At 50.7% G+C, this 13,352-nt stretch overlaps 2 protein-coding genes across 2 annotated transcripts in view; one reads left to right on the top strand and one right to left on the bottom strand.

The window, feature by feature from the left end:
* Positions 1-379, bottom strand: part of SMC1B (structural maintenance of chromosomes 1B) — an 85,573-nt gene extending 85,194 nt beyond the window's left edge. Inside the window, exon 1 of the mRNA XM_029206744.1 lies at positions 271-379. Coding sequence (XP_029062577.1) covers positions 271-379 — 109 coding nt within the window. The remainder of the gene's footprint in view (positions 1-270) is intronic.
* A 154-nt stretch (positions 380-533) lies between these two features.
* Positions 534-11,416, top strand: RIBC2 (RIB43A domain with coiled-coils 2). The gene is made up of 7 exons (XM_029206133.1): positions 534-832; positions 1,633-1,714; positions 4,504-4,848; positions 5,842-5,960; positions 7,456-7,683; positions 9,913-10,079; positions 11,234-11,416. Exons 1-7 carry the CDS (start codon positions 719-721, stop codon positions 11,310-11,312), a joined length of 1,134 nt encoding a protein of 377 aa, XP_029061966.1. The 5' UTR covers positions 534-718; the 3' UTR covers positions 11,313-11,416.
* Positions 11,417-13,352: the final 1,936 nt, after the last annotated feature.

Here is a 13,352-nt window from a genome sequence, read left to right on the forward strand (position 1 = left end):
AAGCTCAGGCCCCTGGGGGTGCTGTCGGAGGGCCGGGGGTCCGGGGCCGAGGGCTAGTGTCAACCTAGGGTGGACGGCAAGCAACTCCCTGCCACCTCCAACCCGCCCTGGGCGGAGTCTGAGGGTCGCCTCCCACCCCATCCCCCGTCCCCGGGGTGGACAGCGAGGGTCGAGCCCGAGTCCAGGCCGCGAGGCCACCCTCACGTCCCCTCAGGCGGGAAGAGGCCCTGACGACCGTGGCAGGCGGGGGCGTTCTAGGTCCCAAGTTACCGGAGCCGTTGGGGCCAATGATGCAGGTGAACCTCCTGAAGGGGCCTATGACCTGGCGGCCCCGCCACGACTTAAAATTCTCCACAAGCAGCAGCTCCAGAAGGCCCATGGCTGCGCCCTCCGCGCCTCTGCCGCGTCCTCACACGCCGACCAGAAAAGCGCGGGAAGGGCCTTGCGCCGTCTCGCGAGAGGAAAGCGAGAACACGAGCGAGCCCTGCGCTGTTTCTTAGCAACCGGAGTTATTTATGTTTCCGAGGAAACTGGGTCTCCTCGCCTGTGGCGCGGTGGGAGAAGGCCGGACTGAGAACTTCTGGAGCAGGCTCAGATCCCACCAGCCCAACCTCCTAGGGAGCCAGCCTCGCTTGGCTTGAGCTTGTTTTATGTTTGTCTTTTCTTTTAATCTCGCATGTTTTAAAAACCTCTTAGAATTTCTTGGCGATTCGCAGTCATGGAGGTAGCGCAGCTCAAGGACCTGGAGGAGGACTTCGGCCTGGCCAAAAGGAGATATGCGGAGCTGCGCAGGCAGAAACGGATCTTCAATGCCAGGAACAGGATCATCGGGGTGAGACCCTCCGGCCCGGAAGGGAAAGGGGCCAGGAGGGAATGTGGAGGAGGGGCTGGGGGCGAGCGAGGGGGGCGGCGGGAAACAAGAGGTGATGAACCCTTGGAATGAAACTTTTGATCCAGGCACAGCTGCAGACGGCTCCAGGCTTTGCCGGGAAGATTTGTTCCATGTATTGACTTTGCTGAGGATGGGAGAGACCTTAACAGACCAGATAATGCCCCCTGTCCCTTGCCAGACAGGCAAATTGAGTCCTGCAGTGGGGAGAGAGCTTGCCTGGAGTTAATGGCCAGAGACTGGAACGTGATTCTCCTCTCTCTGAGCCGGATTTTCTACATTGCCAGGAATTCCCTCCAGTCCGTTCATTTGACAAATGCCAGTGGAGTTCCTATTTTGTGGCAAGCCTGAGCTGGACCCAGGAGATGAGGAGCAAGGCAATACTTGACCTTGCGGAGTTCATAGCCCAGAGTGGAGGAGGCAGGCATTAAAATGGTCACATTATAATGCAGTGGAGTCGGTGCTGTGAGGGAGGCGAGCAAAGGCTGCCAGGGAACACCAACTGGGGCTGGGAGAGGAAATCAGAGAGGACTCCTCAGAGGAGGTGATGCCTAAGCAGTGTTCTGAGGATGAGGATCTATTGACTGAGAAGGGGAGAAGGAAGCTCTAGGGAAATTTAAGACAGGCTGAAGAACCAGCTATAAGCAAAAGCATCCGGGTATGACAAGATTTGGCTTACAGTAGGATTGTTATCAACTGAATCAAATTATCTGGCTCTAATTCCCTTTGTTTTCCTTTCCCAGGGAGACACAGAAGCCTGGGATATTCAGGTTTGTGACCAGAAGATAAAAGAAGCAACTGAAAAAGCTGGACAGGAAACCTTTGGTGAGCATTCCCTGAATGGCCATCTAGCGGTTCAGGGCTGTGTGCCTTTCGACCACAGTTCACATTTCCTCACATATGTAAAAACTTGCAATTTTCATGCTTTTCCTCCTTTTAAAACTTCACAATTTCTTGTGCTCAATTAACTTAATGCACTGATGCTTCCTCACTTAAAAGAAAAACAGCTATTGAATTCTATGTGAGCTGTAGGAAATATATTGTGAGGATAAATGTATGGTTTTCTCTGTTTCCTTAAAAAACTGGGTATGAAAAACTTTAAACACACACATTTTCTGCCAAAAAGTTCAAGACCTTCTACCGGGGACAGCTGTTTACAGTAGACAACACACACTCCTGAGCTCATACCCCCGAGCTGACTCAGAGCCAGATATGGTTCAAATAATAGTGTTCCAGCTCTTAGATCAAATACTCAAATAGTATTCCTTTTCCCCCATCATGTCTAGCAATTTCTTTTAAAGCACTGTAAAGATTTTTTAAATAGAAAAAAGCAGGGTACAAAATTGTGTATACAGTGGGTTATCAATTAAGTTTAAATACATATATAAATATATGTTTTAAAATACATAAAAATATGCTTAGAAAAAGACAGAAAGGAAATATACCAAAATGTCAGCAGTGGTAAAGTTGGAGTGATGGCATGATGAGTGAAATTGATTTTCTTCTTTATACTGTTTCATATTTTCTAAATCTTTTACCTTTTAAAATTCTAGCTTAAAGTAATTCAAACCTGTGATAAACCATAATGGAAAAGAATATGAAAAAGAATATATGTATGTATAACTGAATCACTTTGCTATATAGCAGAGGCTAACACAACATTGTAAGTCAACTATACTTCAATAAATTTTTTGTTTAAAAAAGTAATTCAAACGTACAAAAATGACGTGACAGACATATACATACCCACCACCAGACAAGATATGAACATTTTGCCAAACTGGCTTTAGATATCTTAAGCATGCTTTTTGAAAATTAAATGTTATACAGACATAGCTAAAGCTCTCCCCCACCTTACCATTTTCCTCTTCTGCCCTTCTCAGAGGTGTGATCATTCCCATGCATGTTTCTGTACTTGTACTATTTAGGTATGTACATCCATGACAATATAAAATTTGTGTGTGTGTTTTAAAATTTTACATAAATGATGGTATATTGAATGTATCCTTTTGCAACATTTAAAAAATTCAACAGTCTATTTTTGGAATTTATAGGTGATCTACATACAGAATATTCATTTTAATTGCTTTATGATATTTTGTCATATGAAGTTTAACCACAATTTCTTTATTCCTCTACTGGTGGCTGATTTAGATTTTTTCCAGTTTTTTAATGACTGTCCTGCATTATGTCCCAATGTTCATGTCCCTGGTGTACCTAGAAATGGAATTGATAGGTCATAGTATATGTATGTTTTCAGTTTTACGGATGTTGGCAAATTGCTTTCCAAAGTTATAAAAGTGTACCAAGTTACACTCCCACAAGCAGTAAACGAGAAATCTTTGTTTCCCCACATCCTTACTAATACCTGCTATTATTTGCATTTGAAATGTTTCTCCAATTCATTGGATGTTTCCCATCTTGTAAGGTTGATGATCTTTTCACAAGTTTATTGATTATTCAGGTTTCTTTATATTGATTTGCCTTTTCTTCTCCTTGGCCCCCTTTTTGGTTAGGCTGTTTATTGTTTTTTTTTTTAAGTTGATTTGTAGGTGCTTTTTAAATATTCAGAATACTAATCCTTTAATGGTTGTGTTAAGTTTTTGGAAGGTTGGATTACTTTTAGAATCACTAAAAATCATTTTTTAAGTGGATTTGATCTTGGAGAGGCAGCAGTGAGTGGTGGCGTGAAGCAAGATCTTAATTCCCTGCCCTGCAATTGAACCTGGGGAGCTTGGATGAAAAGCAGGAATCCTAGTCACCACACCCCCTGGCTCTTGCCCCCAGTGAAAAATGCATTTCTCACGGAGGCAAAAACTGTAAAAACAGGTACAAAGTTTATTATTAGAGACACAGCACAACAAGTGGGAGAGCATACAGAGAAACAGTTTGCTTAGTTAAGACAGAAGCAGGGCAGAGATGCACATGGGGAGAGAAAGGGTGTGGGTGTCCCCCCTAATGAGGAGGGGCCCAGTAAAGAGGTGGTGACGTCATTCATATAGGGCAGTTCTTCCAGGTCTGTTTACCTTTGGCCAATCATCTGGCTTCTTTTTCCACACGTGACCTGCCCTAGGACCCTCCCCAGCATGCGTGCGCAAATTTTTTTGCAAGATGGTATTTCAGCCCAGAGGCCTATGGGTCGGCCTTAGCATCACCTGTTATGGAGTGGTGCCCCCTCCTTTTTTGACCCCCAAGGAGCCTTTCTGCACATGTGCAATGTCTCCCTTGCCCCAAGGATGGGAAATATGTGACCTTTCGATCCTTTACCCAAACAAGGGTTAGCCCCTCTCTGTTCCTGCCACGACTGTTATCTTCGGGCGTCCTCAGGAGACAAAGCCTGGCTATTTACCTCGTTTCTGTTGTTACTTCCATTTCGGAGAGCAAACAGGAGGCTGATTTTAAATGTCTAACCTGGAGCCCATCTATGTTCTAATGCAAACAGGAGACTAGTTGTCAGTGTCTGGCCCAAAGCCCACTTTTTCCTGCTCCATGAAATGTACACGGGAGGCCAGCTGTAAAGGCCTAGCTTGGGACCCATCTATCTCCTGCCTCAGATTCAAATTTATGTCTTTCCTCTGAGTCTTAAGCTGATGGATATGCTGCCTCTCTTCTAGCTGCTGAAATGAGGCAAAATGACAAGATCGCATGCATATCAGAAGACCGGGAAAGGAGAGATAGGAAAAATCTCTGTAAAGCTATCAATAATTTCCAACAGAGCTTTCAGAAGCCAGAAACTCGCCGTGAATTTGACCTCTCCGACCCCCTAGCCCTTAAGAAAGATCTTCCAGCCCGGCAGTCAGATAACGATGCTCGGAATACAGTATCAGGAATGCAGAAATTCATGGGAGAGGATTTAAACTTCTATCAGAGGAAGAAATCCCAAGAGGAACAAAACAGGGACTGGTCCTTGCAACAGCAAAGGGAATGGAAGATGGCCCGCGCCAACCAAAAATGCGCAGGTAACGGAACAAAAAAGACAAATGGGTCTCAATACTTTCTTCAACAAAACAATCCCCCCCCCCTTTTTTTTTCTTGTTTCATTTTGTCTTTTAAGTCTCACTAATATGTTACTTTGGCCACGTGGCCAAAGAAAGAAACATGAGAACCCGGGTTCCAGGATTTAAGCATCTTCAGTCACGTGCTCATCACGCAGGAAACACCTTCTGAGCTTGTGCTCTGTCCGGGCCCCAGTGGGATGCTGGAGTTCAGGGTAACTCAGCATCGCTCCCGGCCCTCAGTGTGTGGGCAGGACATAGGTCCAGCCTATATCAGTTCGTGTCCAGTAAGAAACTCTGATCATCCCCTGAACCTGGCGGTCCACCTCCATCAATGGGAGCTCTGTTCCTCTAGTTGCCCAGGCCCAAACCCAAGTCATCTTGACTCCTTCCTTCCCCTCAAATGCCACACGCGGTCCAGCAGCAAGTCATCCCAAATCCCAACCGCCTTCACCATGTCCTCCGCTACCACTCCGGACTAAGCCGTCAGCATCTCCCAACTGGATCATTGCAGTAACCTCTAACTGGTCTCCCTGCTTCTGCCCTAGTCTCTCTATAGTCTTTTCTCAACCCAGCAGCCAGAATGATCCCATTAAAAGTTAAGCTGGATCCTTTGCTCAAAACCAATACCTTCTCATTTTACTCAATAAAAACCAAATTTATTTCAAGGATCAACAAGTCTGACCTTACCTCCTGCGATGCTGCCCTCTAAACCCCTCTCCCCTGGTTCCACGGCAGACATTACCAGGCCACAGTGGTGATTGCTAACACTGCCAGGCACCCATCTAAGAGCTTTACTTGAATTGACTCATGTCAATCTCCCACAGCCTTCCGATACACCCCCTTTCTTTGGATGGGGCCGTGATGAGAAACAGTTACTCTGCAGGGTGCTCTGCACATCTCGGAAGGATCTCCGGGCAGGCACGCAAGGTTTGATTGCGTTTTGCTTCCTTTCAGAGGATCTCTACCTGAAGACAAGGCTGCAGTTTGACGAAACAGCCAAGCATTTACAGAATCTGGAAAGCACCACCAGAAAGGCGGTTTGTACAGCTGTGAAAGAATTCAACAAGAACCAGGTGTATACCCCAGGCTCTGTCTGGAGGGGAAGACAAACACACAGCCACCTCCCCGGCGTGCCCCAGCCTCCCTGACTCATCAATGATAGCAATTCTTTTTTTTTTTTTTTTTTGGTGGTACGCGGGCCTCTCACTGTTGTGGCCTCTCCCGTTGCGGAGCACAGGCTCCGGACGCGCAGGCTCAGCGGCCATGGCTCACGGGCCCAGCCGCTCTGCGGCATGTGGGATCTTCCCGGACCGGGGCACGAACCCGTGTCCCCTGCATGGGCAGGCGGACTCTCAACCACTGCGCCACCAGGGAAGCCCGGCAATTCTTTTTAATCCCTGCAACAATCGGTTGCTCTTATTAGTCACTGTGTTCAACAACCCTTTCAGAGGGGCGTGATTAACCCAATTTAATCGATAAAGAAACGGGCTCAGAGTGGGGAACTGACTTTCTTTGGGATGCCTAAGTACTAATCTGAGTTGCTTTGGCAGATTCAAATACTGGACTTCCAAATACCGCAAGTCCAGTATTCAAATCCCAGCCTGTCCAGCTGCAAGGCGTGGGCTTACGTAACGTAGTTCAGCTGGCCTCCTTGAGAGCACCTGCTGTGTGTGGGCACCTCAAAAAGTGCCCTGTCCATTCATTACTAAAGAGAACTGGTGGGGCTTCCCTGGTGGCGCAGTGGTTGAGAGTCGGCCTGCCGATGCAGGGGACACGGGTTCGTGCCCCGGTCCGGGAGGACCCCATGTGCCGCGGAGCGGCTGGGCCCGTGAGCCATGGCCGCTGAGCCTGCGCGTCCGGAGCCTGTGCTCCGCAACGGGAGAGGCCACAGCAGTGAGAGGCCCGCGTACCGGGAAAAAAAAAAAAAAAGAGAACTGGTAACACTGACAAATGTCTCTTAATCCGTCTCTTGACTTTACAGAGAAATAATTGCAGCCCAGAGAGGGGAGGTGACTTGCTCCAGATCACACAGCCAGGGCCCATTCCCTCCACCCATCATCCTCATGTGAATAGGGATTTGGCCAGGAATTTATTTGTCCCTGGGGCTGAGGTTGCGGGCAGTGGGAGCACCTTTTAGAAATCACCACTGCTGTGCATCACTTGGTTGGCTGTTCTTTGTGGCCCGCCGCCGTCCAGGGGTGACCAGGACCACACGGAGGGGTACACAGCCCTGTCCTGGGGTGGGTGAGGCCAAGCCCAGGGGAGAGGGCAGCCTAACAGGGGGGGAGGCAGCTCCCTGCTTTGGCAAATCACTGCAGACAAAGACGCGCAGCAGTTATGCACACGACCAACAGGTAGTGATTCCCTGAGCCCAGTCCACTCACCCAGCATCTCCCAGGCAGCTGGGGGTCTGAGGGCCTCCCCACATCCATGCCTGACAAGTCCCCCCATCCCCGGTGCCCTTGAGCACATTCTTCCTTCAAGGGCCCCAAGTGAGACTTGTCAGCCTGTGCCTCAGTCCCACCGGGGTCACTCAGAGCATCTCCCTTAATATCTTGCCCTGAGCAGGCCTTGGAGTCAGCGGAAAAGAAAATTCAAGAGACAAAACAAGACCAAGAGGACAACCTGGCCGAGATCTCCAACCTGCTGTGTGGGGACCTGCTCTCGGAGAACCCCCAGCAGGCAGCCAGCTCCTTCGGGCCCCATCGCGTGGTCCCCGACCGCTGGAAGGGCATGAGCCGGGAGCAGCTGGAGCACATCCGCCTGGTTCAGAAACAGCAAGTCCAGGAGAGGCTGGTGCCTGTCCCCCCCAAGACCTCAGATGGGGCCCTGTGCTCCCTGCCACCTTCCTCAAGCATCTAGTTGTAGCCACTGTCACGCTCGGCCCTGGAAGCTTCCCTCAAGGAGTCTGTGTTCTAGTGAGAGGAGGACAAGCGCTAGGGAGGGCAGGAGGCTGGGGAAGGGGCTGAGATTGCTGGGCGTGAGGAGGGTCATCAGGGGACCAATGGCTCTGGAACAAAGGGCTGAAGGTGTGGAGGGAGGCTTGCACGTGTCTGCGGAAAGGACGATCAGGCGGGATGAAGAGCAAGGGCAAAGGCCTTGAGGAAGGGCCCTCTTGACCTGTTCAGAGAAGGAGGCGTCTGGTGGCTGGAGTGGAGGGAGGGGAGAGGGTGGGATGAGGTCCAAGAGGCAGAAGATTGAGGGCCTGGCAGGCCACTGGGGAAGACTTTGCCTTTTTTGTGACCGAAATGGGGAGCTCTGGCGGGTTCTGAGCAGAGGAGAGACAGGATCTCACAGTTAACAGGATCCCTCCCGCCGCTGTGCTGAAGGTGGACTTAGGGGGATAAGGCAGGAAGGAGAGAGATCACTGGGGAGGCTGATGGTCAAGGTCAGAGATGGTGCTGGCTGAGGCCAGGGCGCCGGCAGCAGTGGTGCTGAGAAGTGGTCGGATTCTGGATGTATTTGGAAGTTAGAGCCGACAGAATTGGCTGAAGGGTTTGGCATGGCATATGAGAGACAGAGGAGTTAAGGATTACTCCAGGCATCCTGGCCTGAGCAACGAGAAGGAAGGAGTTGGCACTTACAGAGATGGGAAGATGGTGGGAGGAACAAGTCCAGGAGGGAAGTTCATGGGAGAATGGAAATCACAAGCACAATTTTGGATATGTTGTGTGCAGTGTTCTTTAGATATCTATGTCTGCTAGGATTCAGCTGAAAATCCCAAATAACACCATCTTAAAGAAAATAGAACTTTATCTCTTGCATGTAGACTAAATCATTAAGAAAACAGCCCAGGGCTGGTATGGCAGCTCCACGACCATTGGCTAAAGTTCTGCCATCCTCATCACCTTGTTCCCACCTCTTAGTGCAAGATGGCTGCTTGAGCTCCAGTCATCATATGCATATTCCAGCTGGCAGGAAGAAGGAAGGGGTAAGAACGCTAAGGACACTTCCTAGACGTTTCACAAGACATTTCCACTTACATTTCGTTGGACAACTCAGTCACTAGGTTGCCCCAAACTATAAAGAAGAAATGTAGTATTTATTCCAGGCAGTGAAGTGCTGGTGATTCTTTTATTAAGAAAGAAGGAAAAACGGCTACTGGTGGACAAGTTATATTTTCTGACACAACTTCCAAGTAAAGTCCAGCAGGCAGCTGGATGTAGAGTCTGGGGCTCAGAATGAGATCTGGGCTGGAGACATAAACAGGAAGTCATCACTGCACTGAGAGTATTTAAAGCGGCGAACCTGGAGATCACAAAGGGAGTGAGTGTAGACAGAGGGACCCTCCCCTCCCACCCCCTTCATTTATAAAGAGCAAAGCGGCCTGAAAAGGAGCAGCCAGAGAGGTAGGAGGGATGCAAGCAGTGGTGAATTCAGAGGGAGCGTGGGAACCCCTGGGTCAAACGCCACTGCTGGGCTGCCGACTGGATGCAGGACCCAGCACTGGGCAGTCACCTCTTTGGTGGAGGGGTGGCAGCCTGTCTAATGGGCTGGAGAGAGAACAGGCAGGAGGGCCAGGAGACAGCAAGTGCAGACGATACTTTCAAGGCACTCTGCTGTAAAGGGCACAGAGAAATTCACCCCCAAGATCCTGAGCCATTGTCCTGGGGTGGGGCTGTGGCATCAGCACCTTCTAGAAGTGACCAGAGGACCCCAGTGTCCAACCAGGTGGTGCCACTGCCCACTGGTAGCATCCCAGATGCAGAGGAGCTGACACCCGTGGGCCCTGCTTATGGAGCCCTGGGCTGGGAACCACTGTTGGAACTGAGACTCTGCTGTCCCTTCAGGCTCAGAGGACCAGCCAAGGCCTCCCAAGAGGGGGAATCAGCTGGGCCACCAGCATGATGACAGGTGCGGGGGGGGGGGTCTCCTCTGATTTCCGGCATGACGTTGCTCACCTACCTGCCCCCTTCTGGGCCTCAGTTTCTCCATCTGTAAAATGAAAGGCCGGCTCCTCGAGACAATCCCCTGGGGCTCTTCTGCTGGGGACAGGCAGTGGTGAGTCACCTCTCCTCTCTCCAGAGGCTCCAGGAAGAAGAGCGCCAGCGAGACATGGATTGGGACTGGCAGAGGGTCCAGCGGGCTCGCGCCGCCTTGCTGCTTGAGCGACAGCAGCAGTGCCAACAGCATGACCTGCGCAGAGCCCTGGACTGCAACAACCTCAGCCTGGCCAAGGAGCAGCATTCGCAGTCAGTGCCAGGCGGGGGCCTGGGCGGGAGCGGGGAGATGGGGGTACGGGTGGGGAGGGCAGGCAGAGGGGCCTGGGATCAGGTTAGGGTCAAGGGGGGCGGGTGGGAATTGGGGGCATCATCGAGGGAATCAGGCTCGGGGAAAGTGGGGGTAGGCGCTGGCCGTGCAGGGCCCATAGAGCAGGCACCGTCCTTTCCTGGACCCCTGGCTCACCCTCCCTGAATCCTTCCCACCCAAGGGCTCGGGACCCTTGGGGTGTATTTCACCAGAGGCCCTGTAGCAGCAGTGGTTGGGGCTATAGCATAGCCTCCTGGTAAAGAGAAGGGGAAGAAGGACTCAGAGCTAAGAAGCCAGAAATTAAGTGTGAGGAAACCATTGGTCCCCGCACAGACCAGGGATTGAGATTCCTTTGTGCCCTCAACCTGTAAACACCCCTCCTTGGACGGTCCTCACCTGGACACTGGCGGACCCCAGCAGGCTCGGACACGGGTGCTGGTGATGGAGTACACGGAGGGCACCAGGAGTCCCAGGGGAGGGCACCGGGTGGGCTTCCGGGAGGAGGCTGCTTGGCTCAGATGTGGGGGAGGACAGTGCCAGCTGCCCACTGCAGGGAGGGCTCTCCGGGGAGAGGAAGGGGCTCCTGGGCTGCCCAGAACAAGTCTGGAGCCTCTTCTTCATTTCAGAAAGGCCCCAGGAGTAGTTCAGAGTTCCAGCTACAGAAAATGTCAAATGCAGATCAGTAGGTGAATTTGTCACTAAAAAAACCCCAACCCATTATTTATTTACTTATTTATCTATCTATTCATCAAGCTCTGGCTTGAACTCGGAGGGGATCCACCAGTATTTTTTCCAATGTCTGTTTATCAGTGGGTCCATCCTTGGGGGCCTAAATAAGGAGAATTAAGAGAGAATCTCACAGAAATCAAATGGGATGAGCAAATGTCTTAACAATCGTGGAATTCTAAGATATCCCCACATTTCACGTGCGCAGGTCGCTAAACTAATCAGTGGTGACGCGGTGCCCCCTTCCTCCCCCTTTAGCTCGTAGGCTGGAGCGCACTCTGTATCCTGGGGCTGACACACCAGTTAAACAGCAGAATGTTTAGGAAGTCAGGCATTTGCTGATTTCTTTTTCTCCTTGTTTTATTACCAGGAAAAAATATATGAAGGAAATCTGTACAAATCATCTCACAGAAGATTATTTTGCACAATTTAATACAAGAAGTCGATAATGAAAAAGGCACCTTCTTTCCCTCTGAATCGTTTACCTATAAAGGGCAGTAACCTTGAAGAGTCCCATGTGTTAAAAAAAAAAAAAAAAGGCGCTCTTTGGTCCGTAAGTACTGTTGAACTTAATTTTTCCACTGTACACAAAACTTGATTAAACCCCTTCCTGTATTTCTATGAGGAGCATTAGTGTCCGTTCAACTCAGCTCAGACTATTTCTAGAGCAGCTCGGGTGCTGTAGATACAAGGAAGAAAGCCTGCGTATTAGACGCTAGGTTCAGCTGGTGCAATCGCCAGTACTCACGGGCATCATTTTAACCGCTTCACGTGGAATTAACTAATTTGGTTCTCACAGCAGCCCGGGGTGGGTATTTTTATTACTCGCATTCTCCAGGTGAAGAGCCTGAGCTATAGACACGTTAAGTGACTTGCCCAAGGTCACGCTGACGGGACGTGGTGGACCTGGGGTTGAACCCAGGGTGTCTGGCTCGCAACCACTTCTCTCTCCTGGCTCCCGGTAACACGACCCAAGACACGAGTGGCCAAAAAGGCACAAGTTTATTTCCTCCTCTCGTCAGAGCCCCAGCTGAGCAGTGCTCCCTCATTGCTCTGCCATCTAGCATCCTGTGGTCCCAGAATGCTGTTCCAGCTCCCACCAACCTATCACATTCAGGCCAGCAGGCAGGAGAAAACGGGAAGGAAGCGGGTGGGTGAACGCAGCACAGCAGCAAGGCCGTGGATCCGGAGGTGTACATTTCACGTCTGCTCACACCCTATTGGCCAGAATTTAGCCATGTGACCGTGCCTCGCCGCGGTGGAGGCTGGGGAGCCTTGCTGGCTAACCACGAGACAGGCAATCGTTCCGCAATGGTATAAAAGATGGAAGCGCACAGAGTTGGGGACGACTGGCAGTCTGCAGAGTCTTGAACCGTGCTTTGGAATTTGCCAGTAGGGAGGTGAAGGGAGGCAACTTACACGGGGGGAGGGGGAGAGTATGTCCAGCAGTAACGGGGTCACTAGCTCCCAGGCCCAGATGACTGGGTCCCGACCAGTTACCTCTGCCTTCTCCGTGCAGGCTTCTTGCAGGACCATATGCGTATGGCCAGTGACAAGTGGCAGCTCTCGGTGGCACTGCATCATTAGCCAAGGTGGAGCTGGACACGCCAGTGCTAGCCACTTAGCCCACATCCCTCTTCTAAACACAGCGCCCCTTTCTCCCCGGCTGGAAACCCTTCACCGGCTGGTGTTTAACCAGAGCCTGAGGATTGGCAGGGTTTTCCCAGGTGGATCAGCTGGAGCTGAACATCCTTTAGAGGAGCATGTTGAGAGTGTATAGTTTCCTGGAAACTATCATAACAAAGTACCACGTGTTAGGGGGCTTAAACAACAGAAAGGTACAGTTCCTCACAGCTCTCAGGCCAGAATCCGAGACCAAGGTGTCGACAGGGCTGGTTCCTTCTGAGGGCCTTGCAGGAGAACCTGTCCTGGCCTGTCTCCCAGCTTCTGGAGATTTGCTGACGACCTTTGGTGTTCCTTGGCTTGTAGATGCATCACCCACACCTATGCCTTCACCTTCACATGGCATTCTCATCCCCTGTGTGTCTGCGTCCCAGTTTTCCCTGTTCATTAGGACACTAGCCATATTTGATTAGGGTTCAGCTTAATGTCTTTACCTAAACTATATCTACAATGACCTTATTTATAAGATCGCATTCTGAGGTACTGGAAGTTAGGAATCCAATATACCTTCGGGGGTGGGGGAAGGGCACAATTCAACCCTTAATGGGGGGAATGCAGAGGGGCACCTGCCCGCTTGCTTCCCAGGATAATCCCATTGAGAATGTTGTTGCCCAGGCTGAACAAGCCATGCTTCGGGGAGGGCCCTGGATGAGCGACACCCCGTGTAGATTGTTAATCCTCCTGCAGTTGGGCAGGGAGATAAAGTGAGTGATGGGAGGTGATGTCAGTTCATTCAGTGCACATCGAGTGCTCTTCAAATCCTGGACGCTGTGCCAGGCCCTGGGCTAGGATCTCTCACAGTCTAG

The sequence above is a fragment of the Monodon monoceros genome, unplaced genomic scaffold (assembly GCF_005190385.1).
Source record: "Monodon monoceros isolate NGI ecotype Baffin Bay Population unplaced genomic scaffold, NGI_Narwhal_1 Super_Scaffold_6, whole genome shotgun sequence".
NCBI lineage: Eukaryota > Metazoa > Chordata > Mammalia > Artiodactyla > Monodontidae > Monodon > Monodon monoceros.